This window comes from Adiantum capillus-veneris, chromosome 28, assembly GCF_014529385.1.
Source record: "Adiantum capillus-veneris isolate H3 chromosome 28, ASM1452938v2, whole genome shotgun sequence".
Lineage (NCBI taxonomy): Eukaryota > Viridiplantae > Streptophyta > Polypodiopsida > Polypodiales > Pteridaceae > Adiantum > Adiantum capillus-veneris.
The window spans coordinates 105,640,026-105,662,017 of NC_140958.1; the positions used below are offsets into that span (position 1 = coordinate 105,640,026).

The 21,992-nt window shown below is 44.6% G+C and overlaps 1 protein-coding gene across 2 annotated transcripts in view; it reads left to right on the forward strand.

The window, feature by feature from the left end:
- Positions 1-21,992, forward strand: part of ARP9 (actin-related protein 9) — a 196,344-nt gene that overhangs the window by 130,858 nt on the left and 43,494 nt on the right. For both annotated transcript variants that reach the window (XM_086504720.1, XM_086504719.1), the window contains 2 exons: positions 21,208-21,297; positions 21,575-21,645. In XM_086504720.1, the coding sequence (XP_086360846.1) occupies positions 21,208-21,297; positions 21,575-21,645 (161 nt within the window). The remainder of the gene's footprint in view (positions 1-21,207; positions 21,298-21,574; positions 21,646-21,992) is intronic.

Consider the following 21,992-nt stretch of genomic DNA (forward strand, 5'->3'; position numbering starts at 1 on the left):
AGAGAGAGAGAGAGAGAGAGAGAGAGAGAGAGAGAGAGAGAGAGAGAGAGAGAGAGAGAGAGAAAGCTTGTCACTTCATTGGGGACCAAAAGATGGGCTTGTCTCCCCCCCCATAAAGAGATTATCTTTATTACTAACGGAGAATCTTTACAAGCACAGGAACGGGGCAATAGCCCGTCCTCTATTCTTTCTTTTTTGCTTCTGACTGAGAGAGTGCGAAAGCTACTCTCTGAATACTGAGAGGATTTTCCATCTGCTATGAGATTTTGGGAAGCTCTCGAAAACGAATCTTATCTTCCACAAAACTCAACGGAAGCTCTTGAAAATGAGAGTCTACCTTCCGCTAACTATCCCTTTATGCATAATCATTCCTGCAACAAAAACAAGGGAGAAACACGCAAAATGCACGCACACATGCTTGCTCTAATTTTCTGCACATAACCTGAAAATGTTACTTGAGCACCTTCCAAAGCTGAAATAGAGACGTTTTTCGTGATGGAATCGCACCAAACTTTGTGTACGCGTAGTGTAGGTAGAGAAGAACTAGATTCTATGTGTATCTTGCTGAAATTCGCCCTAAAAGAGGTGATTAGGGGCTGAAAACAGAGAATTTACAGCCACCACTCCGAGTGCCTGCTGCAACTTCTCGCGATGAAACTTCACCAAAAGCTGGCTATGGCTATGAGAACCCTTGTTCTAGACAATGGGAGCACAAGGCCACCACATATGTCACAAGGGGCTGCTCTCAAGCTTCCATGGAGGGCTCCAATGCGTAGAGCATACTCACAATAGGGGGGGTAGGAGCACTGCCAACACGAGAAATGGGGGAGGGGGGGCGCTCATCAAGCCAGCAAGAAGAGGGGGCGCTAGGAAGAGAGAGAGGGTGAGAGTGTGAGTGAGAGGGTTAGTTTGCATTGGTAAGTGGAAGAGAGAGAGGGTGAGTGAGAGGGTTAGTTTGCATTGGTAAGTGTGCCGCTTGGCACACTTACTTAATAACTAAAAAACCCTTCAACTTTCACTTTTAAAAGTTCACAAACTATTAATGAAATGTGCAAATTGCCACAACTGCACACATAGATGCAATCAATGAAAATGTTAGCTGCTCCCCAACGCAATGTCGTACCAGCGCTGCTTTGGCATTAACTGTTCGCACTTATCCGGCCATTTGGTCCAGCATAATCAATTTAAAAATACTTTAACTGACTTATCCTAAGGCCGTAAAGATAATTCAGACCTTAGGGTTACTGTTGTTTTAAGGACACCATCTCATTCCTGTGCTTACACTAGCGTGCGTATTTTTCTGAGCCTGAAATCTGAGGCTACTATCTACCCCTTCATTGAAGACCGGATTTTCCAATCACTAGGGCTTCAGGGTATTTTCTGCTAGGGTCTCCCTGAGGTGCTCTGGCCCAAACTTGAGCGCACCTGAGGCCCCAAAACTGCTAGATCTATTTTGGTGTGCACACAACTAATTAGATAATTCTTTTCTCGTAAATAAATTAATTATTTACAAAGTCTGACATAGTTACATCCCTCTTGGTTCTAAACAGTTGACCTCAACTGTAGAGCGTCAACATAAGTGTGCAAGATGTCTGGGTAGTCCTTGAGATTGGACTCAGTCATCCACTTTGCATCTAAAGGGGCGTAATTCTTGAACTTGACTAAATACTTTCGATGTAGGCTCCTAGACTTTAGTTGTCTCTCAGACTAGTGTATTATTTGTTCAGGTTGAAGGATTTCCTCAGTCTCCGACTTCTGGAGGATCTTCTTGTATTGGTGCCACTTGGAGGAGGTCCCACATATGGTCGGAGGAGACTTACATGAAAAGCATTATGGATGCGCCAATGAGAAGGCAAATCCAATTTAAAAGTCACGTCATTGACTTTATCTATAATCTTGAAAGGGCCGTCAAATCTATGGGAAAGTTTAACAACTTTCTCTTTTCTGACCCGCTTTTTCAATCTAGCTTTCTCAAAATTTAGTAGGACATACTGTCCTTTTTCAAGATTGAGATTTCTTCTGTGCTTGTCTGCTTTTCTCTTCTGTGGCTCTTGAGTACGAAGAATCGCTTGCTTTACTTGTTGATAGGCAATATCAATAATGCGCACAAATTCATTTGCGGCGAAGATGTTTTCTTTGGTAACCATAATAGAAAACAATTTCGAAGGGAGCTTTACCAGTTGAGGAATGTATGGTATTATTATACGCAAACTCAACTAATGGTAAGTATTGTTCCCATTTAGATTGTCGTTCCGAAACATAGCACTTGAGGAGGTCTAAAACAGTGGCATTAGCGATTTCGCTTTGACCATCTGTTTGAGGATGATAAGCTGATGAAAAATCAAGCTTAGTTCCCAAGTTCTCGAACAATGCCTGCTAAAATATACTAGTCATGCGAGGATCCCTATCGCTGACAATAGTCTTTGGCAATCCATGGTGTTTAAAAATCTGGGCTAGAAATATTCTGGCCATGTGCTTTAATCGTCTTCTTAACTGGAATGAAATGTGCTTGCTTACTGAGTCTGTCTACTATAGTCGAGATTGCATCATTTCCATTCTTGGATCTAGGAAGATCTGTAATAAAATCCATGGCAATACTTTCCCAGGGCGTGTTAGGCACAGGGAGTGGCTGAAGCTTATATTCTAGCCTTGATCGTCTTCTTAACTGGAATGAAATGTGCTTGCTTACTGAATCTGTCTACTATAGTCCAGATTGCATCATTTCCATTCTTGGATCTAGGAAGATCCGTGATAAAATCCATGGCAATACTTTCCGAGGGCCTGTTAGGCAGAGGGAGTGGTTGAAGCTTACCATAAACTTTATGTCTGTCATATTTCATGTTTTGGCAGACTAAACACTCGCGTACGTATTTTTCAATGTCCGCACGGAGTGTTGGCCAAAAGAAATATCTTTCGAGGGCACTAGTGGTAGCGGCAATTCGCCGATGCCCAGCATAAGGAGAATTATGTCCTTCATCCATCACCTTTTGTAGTAAGGGCTGAGCTATGCATATTGCTTGTTGACGATAGAGCGTATTATCCCTAATGGAATAAGGTGGCCTTGAGTGACCAACTTGAAGATCTGCCCAAATTGTAGCGAAGTCTGGATCTTGAGGATACATCTCACTCAAAGATTATAGTTCCTCATGATAAATTGTTGTCAGTGCATTGATCTTTGGATGCCTGGAGAGAGCATCTGCAACTGCATTCTTTATTCCAAAAGTGTGTAAAATCTGAAAATGGAACATTGAAAGAAAGTTGGCCCATCTTATCTGCTTTTTTGATAACTTTCTCTGTGTGAGAAAGTAGCGAAGACTCTGATGATCTGTCTTGATAATAAATCAGCTCCTAATAGATAATGTTTCCAAATGGAAAGAGCATGAATTAGTGCCATTAGCTCTTTCTCATATATGGAAGCATGCAACTCTGCATCTTTAAGGCACCGACTTTCGTAGGCTATGGCGTGACCTCTTGGTTCAAAACTGCTCCTACACAATCACCAGATGCATCGCAGTATACCTCAATGGTGAGAACAGGTCCATGACTAAGTAGATACTTAAGCTTGTCAAAAGCTTGTTTTTGTCCAGGCCCCCAATGGAATGGAATCCGCTTCTTTGTCAGATCATGGAGGGGACCTGCTATGGCGGCAAAGGCTCGAATGAAATGCCAATAATAGGAACAGAGGCCGAGAAAACTTCGTACATCATGTACTGTAGTTGGCGTAGGCCATTCTACAACTGCTTGAATCTTATCAGGGTCCATTCTCACCTGGTTGTGAGATACTATATGGCCCAAATAGTGGTTTTCTTTTAGAAAGAACTCACTCTTCTTAGCATTCACAAATAATTTGTGTTTGCGTAATTCTTCAAACACTAATGCGAGATGCTTATAAAGTTCGTCTTCCGTCTCTGAGAAGATTAAGACGTCATCGAAGAAAACGCCTGTAAATCTTCTATATGAGTGAAAGTGAAACCGGCCCGTGGTGGGGCGGTAGGCGTTGGCTTTCACCCGAAATTTTTTACTTTAGACTTTACGACACAAAGAAACTTCACGAATAAGCCTGTGATTGGAATTCAACACTTAAAGACAAACCACGGCCTGGTAGCTAGAGCGCTACCAAGCAGACAACGACACCTTGTTGGCCCCAAAGACTGGTGCCCCTTTCGGTATTTCTTTATTCTTATTATACCTGAGAAAAACTTGCAAACTTCCACAAGATGTCCTACTTATATCGGGCTGAAATTCCTCTACTCCAACTTGATTTCGGCAACATAACCACAGTAGAAGTCTCCACGGACAAAATCCCAAGCAAGCATTGACTTTCTGTGCATTTTAGAGCACTTTGCAAAACCTGGCGAGAAATTGCAGCTTGCTGAATTCTCTGTTTTGCGCTCTGATCCACGTGCCGATCACTTTTCTGGGTAGCCCTCGAGCTCTCGCACTTGTAGGGTCACTTGCCCCTTGAATTAGACGAGATTCCTCGCGGGAAATCTCTCCAAATTGGCCTGTACAAGCACCGATTGCTTTCCCGAGGCTCCCCTGACAAAATAAACGATCCGAACCCTTGCATCTATCCCTCACCAAGCTGTCCAAACCTGTCCATGGCTGTAATTGCAGGTTTTTGACCCAATTTCACCAGCATAACGGTGCAAATATCCCTGTAGGGCAAAAGTACACGTCAAGGACACTTTCCCTTGCGGTAAGGAAGCTTTCCGGTGAGCTGCAGGTCAATTTCAGCATGCTGTAATTTTCTGTTTTGCCACTTTTAGGTGCCTACTGCCCTGTACATGCATCCCAAGGCCTTTCCGAGGCTCCCTTGGCGATTCCCTGTAGTTTAGGTGCGAAACCCTAAACCTGCAGAAAAACACAGCAGGCTCTTATTCCCTGTTTTGGACTGCTTTGAGCGGAGCGAGTACGCCTACGCGTGTCTCAGGTGTTCCCGCACGCAATGGGATAGTTCCCTTTTAAATCGGACGAGTTTTCACGCGAGAAACCTCTCCGTTTTCGCATTCCTTTGCGATGGAATTGTGCGTACCTGAAGGGGATTAGCAATTAGCTAATCCGGTTCCTGTACAAAAGGCTCTTGCCTTGGCAAACGCACATAAAACCCCCATAGCTGTACATAGTCATCTGAGAAGCCGAACTAGTGGGGCATTACTATATGTGCAAAAGACAGATGCGCGAGAACAAATCATCGCGCTACATAGAGCAAGGGAGAAGGCAAGCTTTCCATTAAAGCTGTGAGCACCTGCACCCACTACTCACACAAACTGTGTTGCACTTAATGGGCTGAAATCAGCCCCCTCTCTTGAAATGGGCGCCCCCTCTTGCTGATGCTTCTGGCAATTGCATCAGGAGCTGCCAAGTGTCCAGTTTGCCTCTTTTGAGCTAATTCCCTAGTACCCACAACTTATAAATGTCGCGAGGGGCCTAGATGACTTTGAACTGAGCCTAGACACCCTTTTACTACCCGGATTCCAGTGCTAATTAGCCCGACCAACTCGTGGTGACTTGCCCTTCTCGACTGCGGGTGAAACTCTCGGCCGTCGGCCGTTTCACACTGGCCACGCAATGTCCGATCATTTGCAACTTCAAAAAGAGGGTCCCAAAAATTAAACAAAAATCATCGGGAAGAAACTAACAACTCAAGTTTGCAATTGCCACGTCCTCGTGACAAAATGATTCTATCCATCATTCTGTTGAATGTGGCTGGTGCATTAGTGAGTCTAGAAGGCATCACTAAGAATTCATACAACCCGAAGGTTGTTCTAAATGAAGTCTTATGCACATCCTGAGGAGCTATGCGGATTTGATGATGCTCTTCAAGTCTATACGATTAAAGATACTTGCTCCTTGTAACTTATCAAGAATGTCATCAATCCGAGGGATTCGGAATCGATTCTTGATTGTGATCTTGTTTAAAGATCTATAGTCTATGCACATGCGGAATGTGCCATCCTTTTTTTGTACTAGCAAGACAGGTGAACAATATGGAGAAGTACTAGGCCTTATTAAGCCCTTCTCCAAAAGTTCGTGAACCTGCTTGAGGATTTCCTCTTGCTGCATTAGACTAACTCGATAAGGGGGACTGATTTGGAGGAGAACTTCTTGGGATTAAATCAATTGTATGATCCTCATCCTCAGGTCGAGAAGGTGGGAGTTCATTTAAAGGTTCGTCTGCAAAACAATCTTTAAAACTTTCTAATAACTTAAGTCTTTTTTGCTCTAAAGAGGAAGAAAGTTGTGAAGCAGACACATCTCTCTCTTGCAAAAATCAAGTACGTTGAAACACACTTTTTCATTACTTTCTCGATTGCAATGTGATTGGCAATGGGGATATGCCAATCACCTGCATCCGCAAGTACAAGATATTTCTTTCCTTTATGATCAAAGGATAAAGTTTTCTGAACATAGTCAAGAATGGGATGCATCTTGTAGTGCCAAGGCATTTCCAAGATGCCATGACACCCTTCAAGTGAAGCTAGTAAGAAAGACTCTTGATCTTTGTATTTGTCGACCTTTAAATTCAGCTTTCCTATGATTGAGAGAACTGGAGTTCTGGCCTTTGAAAGCAGATTGTGCTTGAATAGAAATTTCAAAACGGTTGGGCTCTAAATTCAGGTCATCGGCTAGCTTTGTAGAGATAAAATTGTCTGTACTGCCAGGGTCAAACAAAATAAGAGCCCGTTGGTTGTTGATACTACCCCATGCTTTGAGAAGAGCTCTTTCTTTTCCATCCTTGGTTGTATTCCCCTGTACATCTAGGACTGCATTGGAAGAAGGTGGTTGCGGGGTTTTGGTAGGGCAATCACCCTTCATATGTATCAATTTTTGTAAGCTGCTCGCTACTGCTGCCCGCACGCTCCCCCTCCCCCTTCGTCGCCATCGCTACCTTCCCTCTCTGCCCCTTCGTTGCACCCCCGCCTTCGCCCCCTGCGCAGCCCGCCCTGCCCGCCTCCCTACGCAGCCATCCCCCCCGCCCGTCCCGTGCGTTGTCCACCCACCCCACATGCTGCCGCGCCCGATTCCCAGCCCGCTGCCCCGCCCTGCCACGCCCGCCGCCCATATCCCAGCCAACCCACATTGCCCGCCCCCCCCCCCCCCGCTTCCTTCGTTTTTTGTCTTTCTTCCCGAAGGTCTCCTTCAGCCGGCGTTGGCAGTGCTACTCTTTGGACAGTGCTCGTCAAGGTTGTTTGCAACGAAATCACTCTATCCGCTTCTCCGACACAGCAGTAGACACAGATGGAGACTCTTGCTCCGCCACAGAGGGACTCGCCCGAAGCCTCCTCACCTGACCCCACTGAGCCCACCAACAGCCCTGTAAACACGCATTTGATGCCTTTTAATGCTGAAAATAAGCTCCTTGGTCCTAGGTAAAGTCATGGGAAACTCAAAAATGTAGAGAAATGACTGAAAATCGGAGTTATCAGCCTCCAAAATTGCTCCAAAAAGTCAGTTACGAGTTCTGTTCTCCCAGACTTGGTAAATTGGTCAAAAAGTGCCACTCGGCACTCATACATGCAATTTCCCCGCATTGGGCTTCTCGCTTAAAATCTCTCAATTGGTGCATCAGTTGACTTTGCAGCAGAGTAGTAAAATGTTCCCCTTGTCATTCTGAAGCTAATGACGCGAACAGATTTTGTGGCCCAAAATAGTAGTTGCCTAAATTTTAGGAAATGCTTCCATTGGACTCTCACTAGTCATCTGACCATCTTTCACCACTGGGACCACGTCCAAAAATGCAGTGTAGCCTAGTTCTTGGGTGATTTTCTCTGGGTGATCCCACCTTGTCACTGTGCCTCTATGGAGTTAATTTCGTAGTGTCCACCAACTTATCAAGTGTGGCGAGGGGACCTAGATGACTTTGATTTGAGCCTAGACACCCTTTTACTACTGGAATTCCAGTGCCGACTAACTTCCCATCTGCGGGTGAAACTACTGTTTCACACTGGCTATACAATGTCCGACCATTTGCAATTTCAAAAAGAGGGTCCCAAAAATCAAACAAAAATCATCGGAAAGAAACTAACAACTCAAGTTAGCAATTGCCACGTCCTTGTGATAGTTTCATAGTCCCTTGGCTTTTGTGAGTGGCTACATGAGGTTTTTACAACAGATTCTTTATTTCTATCAGATACCTACCATTGGACTGTGTGGTTTTTTCTACATTGCCTGAGGTGGACAGAGCTTTAGGCAGATTTGTTTTTCACCACTTGATTAGAGTATCTTTATTTCTACATGTTTCCTGTGGTTTGATTTGGGATTTTACCCCATGATCTCATTATATATCTTTCAGATATATCCTTTAAGGTTTCTCCCCTATTTCTTGTATATGGACCTATGTTGATTTTATGTAATGCAAAGGGTCAAAGCGGCACTTTTATCACGAGAGAGAGAGAAATGAAATGAAATGAGAGAGAGAGAGAGAGAGAGAGAGAGAGAGAGAGAGAGAGAGAGAAATGAAATGTTATATTAACGTCTTCAAAAGGCCAAAATGACCTATGAGACCAATCAGTTACAAAATAGTGAATCTAATACCATGTCTGGGTACAAAAGAACTAGAAAAGAACTAGAAGTGGAACAAAATACTACTACTACTACTACAATCTAAAACTACGTGGGTGTAGCAGCTGATACAATAGGTACCCGGTAAACTGGATGTAACAGTGTGTGAAACAAAGATGGAAGAAATGGTGAGGATCCATCCTCATCTACACTCTGGATGTCGAGAGAGTATGGCTCGAATCTTCTGTTGTAGTCTCCGTCGATGCTGTGTAGCTCCTCTCCTCAGTCGCGGTCGTCTGTATCTCTGTAGCTCCAATGCTCGGTTGATGAGAGTGCCAGTAGTGGTCGAATGAGTGTGGGACGAGCTCTGCAATGGTGGCTGCTCCTCTGGCTGTCCCATATCTAGTGAAAAGAAATCTGTAATGTGTCTCTGGGACTGCCTCTCTCTAGCTCTCCCCAGTAAAGTGTCTCTATACCTGTGTAACTCAAGTAGATATAGTCCAAGACATCTTTGATCCTCATAACTCATGACCCTAGATAGAGGACCAAAACCCTCTCTGAATAAGCAGTGGAAACGCCCGCGTATCTCATAGAACACTGTGCAATGACATATGTAGTGCAACTCTGTCTCTGGCTCTCTCTGGCATAATCGGCATATCCTGCTGTCTGTTGGTATCCCTCTGAATCTACCAGTCTCAATCTCGAGCTGATGTGAGGATGTGCGTATCTGACCAATGGCACAACGCAAACCATGAGACATATGTGTGTCCATGTAGCTGGGTCGAATCACAAACCCATCTCCTGTGAGGTGGGGAAGATGCTCTCTATAGAAAGCCATCTTCGTGCTCAACTCCTGAGGCGGCTCTATCCATGTCCTCCTGGTGTCGAGCTGGATCAGGTCCTGACGAATGAGTCTAGTGATCTCCACCCGTGTAAGAGACAGCGAGGGTGCCTGAAGAGAATACTGGAAAGGGGGCAACCTGTCCATGGTGAAGCCATGCGTCTGAAACCATGAAGTCATCTGTGCATACCAGCATGAAGTGTCCCCCTGTAGAGCTAACTGTCTGGAAGACTCAAGGGCCAGTCTAGCATATCTGTCTCTAGTAGTATCCCATAGGTTGTGCACAAAGGACACTGATCTGGTAAGCGCCTCAATCTCCATGGGGGGGGCATCTAGCTCTGTTCGAATGATCGCGTGAGGTACGGAGGCCTTGGCTCTAATCAATCGGGAGATCATAGATACCAAGGGACTCTTCATACGTCTCCAACCATCCTGGCCTACAGAAGGTCCCCATACCTGTACCCCATACATCATAGCTGAGGCTACTAAAGTATCAAAGAGCCATAACTTTGTCCGAGGTTCCTGGAACTGAACCTGCGAACACATCCTCTCCAAGCCTCCCAAGGCCGCATAAGCTCTGGTCAGTCTAGTCTCTGCTGCTCTCCCCAAAGAAAACCTCGGCCCAGTGAAGACTATCCCAAGGTAAGTGTATGCATCTGTATACTCCACAATCTCTTGACCATACGTGAAGGTCGGTGCCGATCTCCTGATCCACTGCGGTGTGGTGTTAAACACCATGACCTTGGTTTTACCAAGGTTTACAGACAATCCACTATCCTCTGCAAAACTGTGTAATGCATCCAACTGTCGCTGCATACCCTCTGGTGAGTCAGAGATCAAGACAATATCATCAGCATATAACAACAATGGGATCCACGTCCCTGCCAGCTGGGCACCTCTATCACCCTCTCTGTCAATGTAATCAGACACCTCATCAACATACATACCAAATAGAGTAGGAGACAATGGGCAACCCTGTTTCACCCCGATAGTGGAGTGAACTAAGTCAGATATCCCCTCTGGGGTGCGTACATGTCCCATCACTGATCTGTATAAAGCCATAATCCCCCAAATCAACACTGTGGGCACCCCCATCTCCTGCAGTCTGCGCATCAGTCGAGCTCTCGGTACCATGTCAAATGCTTTGCGGAAATCCACAAAGCTACAATAAATCCGTCTCCCATGTGACCTGCCCTCCTCAATGATAGCTCTGAGTGTCAGAATATGGTCAAGAGTGGAGAAACCCCTCCTGAAAGAGAGAGAGAGAGAGAGAGAGAGAGAGAGAGAGAGAGAGAGAGAGAGAGAGAGAGAGAGAGAGAGAGAGAGAGTTCCTATTGAGGTTCTCTCTCAAAGAGGGGGTATTAGGCGCTTGGTGGGGTGTTCTTACGCTCGTGTCAACGCCCGGGAGTGGCTCACGTGCACTCTAGTTGGTTCGGAGGAAGTTAAAGTGGAGGACATCATCTTGCTCGGCAAAGGTACTTTTGTTGCTATTTTCTCATCAAAGGAACTTGCCTCTATGTCATTAGCCGCACTCCTCTCGGCTTCGGGGACAGATTGGTTTTTCTACATCTGTGGTAGGAGGATTTTATATTAGTTGTTCTTGAGGACAGATATTAGGTCCCAAAGTATCGAGTAAAACTAGCTTTTCCAGTGTTGCCTACACAGTTTTGGTTGACAGACACGTTGAGGCGAATGGGTTCTATCTTTGGCATACCATTCATGCGTTCAATGAAAATCTACACATCCGTGCCATCTATCCCTTCCACAATGTTTTTAGATACCATCACTTTTGAGTGGAAAGGGGTCTTGCATTCACAAAAGATTGTGGTTACAGGTAGACTGAACAAGTACCTTAGATGTCATGAGATGGGGTGAGGGATTGCTCTAGAGGATGCCAGTAGAGATCGATTGTTCATAGGCATAGATAACCGTCATAACCACAACAGACCCAACAGAGTTTGTCACAGCAGCAGGGCCCTGCATAGAGTCAGCAACAGCTGAGTGCTCAGCAGCAGCAGCAGTGTTGATCAGACACAGAGACGGGCTGGTAGACAGGTACATCCTTGTTTACAGATGAGTAGTGACACAAAGGTTGGCAGAGGTAGAGCAACCCCTAGAAAGATCTCCAGAGGAGTGGTTACCAGATTAAGATCGAGAGGAGGCTCCAGGGCAATTGGACAGAGGGATAGAGAAGGACCAGCAATTGATGGTGCAATTGGAGAGAGGGATAGAGAAGGACCAGCAGTTGATGGCAGTATAGGAGCAGCCTGAGTTGCCTCAGGATAGCAGACTTTGGATCTCTTAAAGATTCAGTTGTAGGTGCCTCTCATAGTAGGAACTCTTCAGGGGGAGCTGGAGAGTGAGTCTTCATAGTTTGCAAAGGACTTTGACTATTCAGCAGGTTTCGCATCTCTTGCAGGTGTCCCGATTTTTGAGATCTTGCATTCTCAGTACTTTGCGGTTGGTCCATGGCGATCTCCATATGTTTCTTTGTGGAGTGGGCCACTATGTGTCGACATGTATTTCGTGCAGTTGTCAGGAGCACATCACAATTTCCTCGGTCTAGAGAGAGCTCCCATCATCAAATTTCAAGTGCAGGTTTTGCATGCTGACTCCTTTTGGACGAGGGAGGATGTCTATGATACCATAGAGGAGCACACAATGGTTGAGGCCAATTACTTCATGGATATCAGACAGCTTGTAGATTTCTTTGAGAGTGAGGTTAGAGGCCTTAGAGAAGTTGGTTTGGTTAGAGAGATGTGCATCTTGGTACCTTCCCTGGGCTTTTTAGGTGGACAGCAAGTTTGCTTGTGCCGTAGATCCGCATCCTTTTTTGGGGTACATCGTTGGGAAATGTTAGAGTGGATATGGATAATTTTGGAGGCACGGCCTAGGGGTTTCACAGTCCCTTGGCTTTTGTGAGCTGCAAGAGGTTTTTACAGCAGATGCTTTATATCAATCAGATACCTACCACTGGAATTTGTGGTTTTCACTACGTCACCTGAGGTGGATAGAGCTTCAGTCAAATTTGTGTAGGCTTGATCACAATCTAGATAGCTATACTTCACCACCTGATTAGAGTATCTGTATCCCTAGATGTATCTTGTGGTTTGATTTGAAATTTTCCTTCTTGATCTCCTTGTATACCTTTCAGGGTCTTTCCCATTTTCTTGTATATGGACCTATGCTCGATTTCATGTACTGTAAAGGGTCAAAGCCCCACTTTTATTGAGAGAGAGAGAGAGAGAGAGAGAGAGAGAGAGAGAGAGAGAGAGAGAGAGAGAGAGAGAGAGAGAGAGAGAGAGAATGAAATGAAATGTTATATTAACGTCTTCAAAAGGCCAAAGTGACCTATGAGACCAGAAAGTTACAATGTGGTGGATCTGATACAAAGTCAGAGTAACAAGATGACAAAATGACAAAATAAAATACTATGGAATCCTAGACTGTTGGGTGTGGACTAGGCAGCTAAAACAGCTAGCTGGGATAGCTAGATCACAGGAGATCCAACATCGGTCGCTGGCGGATCTCATCAATCTCCTCCATGGTCAGTAGTCTGACTGGGCGTCGTGCATGTCGATCAGTATGCCTCTGGTGTAAAGCGACGAGCTCTGCTGTCCTAGTAACTCCTCCGAGTGTCGAGTGGCAACTCTATTTGTGATCTGTCTCTGAGACTGGCTAGTCTTTCCTCTCATCAAGCTCTCTCTGTGTCTGCGCAACTCTAGCAAAAACAAACCTAGATATCTCTGATCCTCGTACTGCATGACGAGAGAGAGAGAGAGAGAGAGAGAGAGAGAGAGAGAGAGAGAGAGAGAGAGAGAGAGAGAGAGAGAGAGAGAGAGAGAGAGAGAGAGAGAGAGAGAGAGAGAGAGAGAGAGAGAGAGAGAGAGAGAGAGAGAGAGAGAGAGAGAGAGAGAGAGAGAGAGAGAGAGAGAGAGAGAGAGAGAGAGAGAGAGAGAGAGAGAGAGAGAGAGAGAGAGAGAGAGAAATGAAATGAAATGAAATGAAATGTTATATTAACGTCTTCAAAAGGCCAAAATGACCTATGAGACCAATCAGTTACAAAATAGTGAATCTAATACCATGTCTGGGTACAAAAGAACTAGAAAAGAACTAGAAGTGGAACAAAATACTACTACTACTACTACGATCTAAAACTATGTGGGTGTAGCAGCTGATACAATAGGTACCCGGTAAACTGGATGTAACAGTGTGTGAAACAAAGATGGAAGAAATGGTGAGGATCCATCCTCATCTGCACTCTGGATGTCGAGAGAGTATGGCTCGAATCTTCTGTTGTAGTCTCCGTCGATGCTGTGTAGCTCCTCTCCTCAGTCGCGGTCGTCTGTATCTCTGTAGCTCCAATGCTCGGTCGATGAGAGTGCCAGTAGTGGTCGAATGAGTGTGGGACGAGCTCTGCAGTGGTGGCTGCTCCTCTGGCTGTCCCATATCTAGTGAAAAGAAATCTGTAATGTGTCTCTGGGACTGCCTCTCTCTAGCTCTCCCCAGTAAAGTGTCTCTCCCCTGGCGCGTGTAAAGAAATCTGTGATTCGTCTCTGAGACTGTCTCTCCCCTGATGTCCTCAACAAGCTCTCCCTGAGTCTGCTTATCTCTGGCAGGAACAATCCGAGACATCTCTGATCCTCGTATCTCATGACTCTAGAAAATGGTCCGAAGCCCTCTCTGAACAGACAGTGGAAGCGGCCACGTATCTCATAGTATGCCGGGCAATGACATGTGTAGTGCAACTCTGTTTTTGATTCAAGTGACATAGGTGACATATCGTGGACCTTGCTGGCACCCCTCGAAATCGGCCAATCTCGATCTGGAGCTGATGTGAGGATGTGCGTATCTGCCCAATAGCGCATCGTATCCCATGAGATTGTACCCCTTTTGTTGCTATCCCTTGCTAAAGCCCGTGGCTGCCACAATAAGGGCAACTAAAGGGCTCAAAAGAAAGTGTGTATCCATGTATGCAGGCCTAGTCACAAAACCGTCCTTCGTGAGTTGGAGAAGATGCTCTCTGTAAAAGGCCATCTTCGTTCCCAACTCCTATCGGCTGTATCCATGTGCTCTTGGTATCTAGCTGAATCAGATCCTGGCGTATGAGTCTGGTGATCTCTGTCCGTGTGAGAGACAGGGAGGGTGCATCTAGGGAGTATTGAAACGGAGGCAATCTATCCATGTTGAAACCATGTGATCGAAACCATACTGTCATTTGTCCATAGCAACATGCTGTATCTCCTTGTAACGCTAGCTGTCGAGATGACTCCAGGGCAAGCCGAGCAAATCTGTCCCTGGGGAGATCCCATAAACTGTTGATAAAGGATACTGATCTAGTCAATGCCTCAACCACGACAGGGGGTGGGGGTGAGGGGGGGCTAGCTCGGCTCGGATAATCTCTTGCGGCACTGAGGCCTTAGCCTGAATCATCCGAGCGATCATAGAGACCAAAGGCCTCTCCATACATCTCCATCCATCTGTGTTGCCAGATCTCCCTTGATGGTCTACTGAGGGTCCCCATACTTGAACTCCGTAGAGCATAGCTGAGGTCACTGGAGTGTCAAAAAGCCATAGCTTTGTTCGCGGTTCCTGAAAATGAACCTGCGAACACATCCTCTCCAATCCTCCCAAGGCTACATATGCTCTCCTCAGTGAAAACACCTGTCCACCGAAAACTACCCCAAGATAGGTATATGCATGTGTGTACTCCACAGTCTCCCGGCCATACGTAAATGTGGGTGCTGACCTTCTGACCCACTGTGGTGTGTTGTTGAACACCATAACCTTGGTTTTCCCAAGGTTGACAGACAATCCACTGTCATGAGCAAATGTATTCAAAGCATCTAAATGACGCTGCATCCCCTATGGAGAGTCAGAAATCAACACAATATCATCAGCATATAGTAGCAACGGAATCCATGTCCCTGCTAGCCGAGCCCCTCTGTCTCCCTGACGCTCTACATAGTCTGAAAACTCGTCCACATACATCCCAAAAAGAGTCGGAGATAGGGGGCATCCTTGCTTCACTTCAATAGTGGAGTGGACCATGTCAGACATTCCCTCAGTAGTGCGTACCCGCCCCATCACTGTCCTGTATAAAGCCAGAATACCCCATATCGGCTCTATGGGCACACCCATGTCCTGTAGTTTGCGTATAAGTCTGGCTCTTGGCACTGTGTCAAAGGCTTTGCGGAAATCCACAAAGCTACAGTAGATCTTCTTGCCATGGTGTCTACCCTCCTCAATAATAGCTGAGTGTCAAAATCTGGTCAAGAGTGGAGAAACCTCTCTTGAATCCTGCTTGCCTTGGTGTTCGTATGCCCTTTCGCTCTGCCTATCTACTTAGCTCTTGCTCAAGAACGGATGCATACAGCCTAGCCAATGTGTGACCAACCATGATGGTGCGATAATTCCCGGGAATCATGTTGAAAATAGGCACAATGGTAGACATACTCCAAGTCTCAGGAAAGCCTTCATACATGGCTCGATTAAACATCATAGCAAGAAGCTCTGCAAGCATGTCTCTGGCATGGATGAAGTGCTCTGCTACCATACCATCATGATCATGTGCTCTCCTTGTCTTCATCCAGTCAATGGCTTTCCTTACCCTCTCGGTGGTAAAGAAAGTACATGTCTCCGAGCATGTCTCTAGTGGGTCTGGCAAAGGTGGTTGCCCTAATACTGTGTAGAGGGATGTGGCATATTGCCCCCACGTCTCTGTGGAGGTGACCGCTGGTGGTGGTGAATGCTCGTGGAATAGCCTCCATGCTGCGCCTTAGTCTTGATTCATAAATAGTTGATACAGATCCCGCTCTAGCAGATAAGCCCTTTTCTTTCGTCGCACTAGGTGGTGAAAGATAATCCGTGACTATCTATGTGTGGTAATACCCATGAGCACTTCCCTCTGTAATTTGATCCTTGTCTCTCTACATTCCTCATCATACCAATTGTTCTGGGGCATGCTCCCAGAGTCCAGACTGTCTCCGTTTAGGGGGGGTCTGACTGTGGGGGTATGCCTCTAATGCTGCATCATGGAGCGTCTCTGTTAATATCTGAGTGAGTTTAGCTAGTGGCCGTCCCGGTTCTTGAGTGCATAGCTGTCTGTATATCTTATCCATATACACAGAATCCATCTCCCTCATGAAGGTATACCGAGTATGCCTGGGGTCCTCTCCTAATGGAGTTGTGCTGAACTGAAACGTCAGGGTGAAAGACTGGATAGCATGATCTACTGCCACTCCAACTTGCCTAGTGCCCACCATGAAGTCCTGAAAGAATGGAATGAGACCTTGTTGGGCCATTACATAATCCACTGTACTAGCACCATGTCAGTGTGGAAAGCAAGTAAAACCTCCAATTGTTGAGAATCTTTGTAGGCCATTTAAAATGGCCAATCTATGTGCAATTCCCATATCTATCAAGTATTTGCCATACTCAGTGTACTCATCTTGTGATAGTCTGGATAGGTCCATCTCTGTAACCTCCAACTCCCTAAGCATCTCCTCGGAAGTATCATAAAATATTGTCTGGTGATGGGTAGTCCTAGCATTGAGGTCCCCTAGTATGATAATGTCACCATCCTTAGAAAACTCCCATATGTCATTATCCAAAATAACAAAGGGGGACTGTCCTCTAGGTGATGCATATATTGACTTACTAGGAGGAAAGTAACAAATAGCAATGTAGAGGTATCTGCCTGTCTCTGCCCTGAGCCTCACCCACATGTACCTAGCCTGTTCATCCTTGCGCGCTATATATATCAATGGCTGCAACTCCTCCCTGAATAAAACTGCCACTCCCCCTGAACCCCGTCCTCGATGCTCCGATGTGGTCTGCTCTCTATAGGCTGTCTCCCATCTATATCCGCTCACCTGTGGCATGGATTGCCCAGGGGCTTGATGCGTCTCAGAGTAGAAAATGATGTCTCTCCCTGTGAAACTATCCTCAAAGGCACCTACATCAAGGCGGTCTGACCCATTACAATTCTAGGTTGCCATCTTTAGTGTGGTCCCATAGGTCTCGCACTGTCATGCGGAGCGTCGCTCCAATATCACCACCCTTCCATCCCTGTAAAAAGCAATCTTCCCTTTCTCCCTTGCTGCTCTAATTTCCGGCATTACTTCTTGCATATGAGCAATTTGCGAGAGGGTGAGGTCATCTCCAAGAAAGATGCCAATCTTCTTTAGAGTCGGTCTCTTCTTCAAGAAGTCCATCGCTTCCATGGAAGGGAAACGGAGGATGTGTGCCCTTTCTTTTGAGGTTTCTCCATTGCTCCCACTTTTCTTATTGCCCACTCTCCAAGCCCTCGTATACGTCTTCTCATTAACCTCCACCGGAGTCATGAGTTCTTTCTCCTCTTCATCCACATTATCTTGGTCTCTAAGGCCACATATCCTTACGTGTAAGGCTCGCACACGTCTCCTTTGCTCCTCTTCTAGTGTCAAGTTAATGATGGTTGGGGTGGGGGTGGGGGTTATTTCCTTGCCCTTTCCTTTGTTGACAATCTCGATCCATTTTTCGGCCTTTTCTGCTTTTTGTTGGGTCTTTGTGATGATGTCTACCCACGAGGTCATCATTTCTTTTTGTTGCTCCCCACCTTCTTTGATGGCTCGCACTTGGTTCTTTAATCGTGCTAAGCTCTTCAATTACTGAGGGTTGAAGCTCTCCCTCTTCGAGGACGTTCTGTGATCGCACCTCTGCAAGCTCTTTCTTGAGTAGTGCGATTTCATCATCTTGGGCCTTCACACGATCCTCAAGTGTATGTATCGTGCTTTCCTGTGCCACCATGCGCTCGTCGAGTGCGTTAATAGTACCTAGGTGGCGATTGCTCTTGCTGTTCGACTCGCTCATTTCTTCTTTGCATTTTTGAATGGCATCCTCCATAGGGTCATTCTTGCCATTTTGTTTTCTTATGATTGAAGGCCGCAAAGGAAAGAGAGAGAGAGAGAGAGAGAGAGAGAGAGAGAGAGAGAGAGAGAGAGAGAGAGAGAGAGAGAGAGAGAGAGAGAGAGAGAGAGAGAGAGAGAGAGAGAGAGAGAGAGAGAGAGGAGAGAGAGAGAGAGAGAGAGGAGAGAGAGAGAGAGAGAGAGAGAGATGAAATGATATGTTATATTAACGTCTTCAAAAGGCCAAAATGACCTATGAGACCAAACTGTTACAGAGGGATACCAGCAGACAATAGGATATGCCGCTTATGCCAGCTAGAGCCAGAGACAGAGCTACATTGCATATGTCATTGCACAGTGTACTATGAGATTCGGGGCCGTTTCCACTGCTTATTCAGAGAGGGTTTCGGTCCTTTCTCTAGGGTCATGAGTTATGAGGATCAGAGATGTCTTGGGCTATATCTACTTGAGTTACACAGATATAGAGACACTTTACTGGGGAGAGCTAGAGAGAGACAGTCCCAGAGACTAATTACAGATTTCTTTCACTAGATATGGGATAGCTAGAGGAGCAGCCATCACTGTAGAGCTCTGCCCACACTCATTCGACCACTACCGGCACTCTTATCGACCGAACATTGGAGCTACGGAGATCCAGACGGCCACGATTGAGGAGAAGGGCTACACAACATCGACGGAGACTACAATAGAGGATTCGAGCCATACTCTCTCGACATCTAGAGTGCAAATGAGGATGGATCTAGTAGTAGTATTATTTTTATTCTAGTCTTTTTGTATTCAGACATGCTATCAGAGAGAGAGAAATGAAATGTAATATTAACGTCTTCAAAAGGCCAAAATGACCTATGAGACCAATCTAAATATCATCCATATGCCTCATATTTCTTCGAATATTTCTCTTTTAGCTAAGTACAATGTCATTTGCTCTCAACTATTTAGATTTTCTCGTCTTTGTTCTAGTAAATCTGCTTTTGTTGTTGAATCTTGCCATCTTATTTCTTTACTAGTTGAAAAAGGATACTCATTCAAAAGAATCGTGAAAAACGTTCGTTTAGTTTTGCATCGTAGTAAGTTTATTTTTAATATTTCTTCCTATGAAGTTTGGAATGTTCAAGATAATTAGTAGTAAATTCAATAGAAGTGGGGAGCTAAAAAGCCCACTTATTGTTTGACTTAATAACACCTTATGTTGTTGTTTTGATCTTTAGTGCTTCTAGTATTTTTACTATAGCTTAACAAATGCTAGCCTATATCATGGCTGTGTATGCCTATCACCTCCGGAGGGTGATAGAAACTCAGCTCGTTGGTTTTGTAGAACACGTTCAAAGCATGAATGACATTTATACAAACCTGCACCTACTCTTGGGCACTGACGACGTGAGTAGGAATGTCATAGCTGTTGTCCAAGCTATGCATGATAAAGGTGATAATCTTATTCTTCCTATTTCGTATTTAGCTTACCTAAGGACTTAAGAATGTGTTCCTTTAGAAGTTGTTTTGTGAAGTTTGATTTCTAGGATTAAGTTTTTAAGATGTCTTATCCTTTTTTGCTTAAAGTTAAGTGCTTGTTTTAAGCCAAGTAAGTTGCATCAACTTATTTTACAAAAGGCTTTTTTAAAAACATTTTTAAGTTAAGTTAATAATGTTTTGTTTTATCTAGTTTTGTTTCGTAGCAAACAAAGTGATTTAGTTTGTTTGTTTTTCTTTTCTTTTCTTTTCTTGTTTCCCTTGCTTTTATAGTTTTAGGAGTGCTTGATTCCCTTTTATAATTCGTGAGTTCAGACTATTCTAAACTTAAGAAAGTATATATATGAGACCAAAAGATTACATGTGGTGAATCTAATACCAGGTCTAGGTACAAAAAGTACAAAGAACTGAAAAGAAAATGGTGGGTAGGGGTGGGGTGAAAGTACAAAGGGTGCGCTGATACAATGGAGCTCCTATGTCGCGCCAGTATGGTATGGATCCGGGACGGCTCCTATGTCGTGCCAGTATGGTATGGATCCTTTGTCGCAATCTGCGTCGAGAGGGCCTCCTCATCCGTGGGCGACGGGACCGCCCCAACTCTATTGCCCAATCAAGCAATATGCCTCTGGTGCCTCTGGTGTTGTTATGCTGTGGGGGCTGCTCGAACTCCTCTGTCTGTGAGTGAAAGAAATCTCTAATCTTCTGCTGTCATTGGATCTCTCTCATTGTGCCCCTCTTCAAGAGGTCTTCTCTGTGTTTACAAATCTCCAGTAAGTATAATTCGAGGCATCTCTGATCCTGGTATCTCATGCTCTAGAAAGTGGCCCAAAATTCTCTTTGAATAGACAGTGAAAGTGGCCCGTATCTCATAGTATACTGGGCAGTGACATATGTAATGTAGCTGTGTCTCTGGCTCTATTTGGCACACGTGACAAATCCTCGACTCAGCGGGTACTCCTCTAAATTTGCTTGTCTCGATCTCTAGCTGATGTGAGGATGTGTGTATGTGACCAATAGCACATCGTATCCCGTGGGATAGATGAGTACCCATGTATCTTGGTTTGATCACAAAACCATCCTTCGTGAGTTGGAGAAGATGCTCTCTATAGAAAGTCATCTAAGAGAGAGAGAGAGAGAGAGAGAGAGAGAGAGAGAGAGAGAGAGAGAGAGAGAGAAATGAAATGTTATTATATATATATATATACATATATATATATATATATATATACATATATATATACATATATATATATATATATATACATATACATATATATATATATATATATATATACATATACATATATATATATATATATATATATATATATATATATAGAGAGAGAGAGAGAGAGAGAGAGTTTGTGTGTGTGTGATTCCTTTTAGTTTCCTTTTTTTTGAGATGAATGGAATGTGTGTGTGGTCATATAGCGCAGCTATTGAGCCTATGTTCTTGGTTAACTCTAGTTATGACCTCCTCTGCAGGACGGGGATCACAGAGCATGTGTAGAGCTAGAATTTCATACATTTGGCAGTCAGAGTCAGATGTACAGAGTGATATTACCAGAGCTAAATGTACGTAAAAAATGCTTTCAGTTTATATAGGGATTTTTTTTTCCAGGATTAAGACAGTATTTTAGTTGATGTATACATATTCTGAAGAAGGGCGTCATATTTGCCATATGTTGGAAGATCTCAAAACTTTCTCGGGGCCTCTTGTCAAACTTTTCTCTACAGTTGTTTGTGAGATTTTTTAGGAGTACAAAATAATTTGCTAGAGGTCATGAGAATATGAGCTAAGGGTGGTTGAACGTATAAGCACGATTTACTGAAAAACCATTCAAACATGCAGGTTCCGCCAGTGGGTCTATTTTTCCCGGTCTTATTGGCTCCAGAAGAATATGCACCTTTACCAAGGCCATGGTAAGTTTGCATCTAACGCTTACAGATGAATGCAATTTTTCTGTGACACTCTCTTTGAGAAGCTTGATTTTTCGAAGCTAGCTGCTACATACTCATGCTTGTCGTGAGAAGGGAATGTTAGAGACTAAATAATTTCTTTCTTTCATCGTCAAACAGCCAGTTTGATTCAAATGATTATAAACAAGCCTCCCGGTTTGTACAATCTCCCTGGTTATAGTCATCAACTCTAGGAATACAAGCTTGGCCTATGATCCATGCAACTATGGCCAGACAATGCTCAATATACAGGAATGGAAAAGTGTGACCTCAGTAGCACATTAAACTTGCTGGAACGTTTCCTGCTCTTA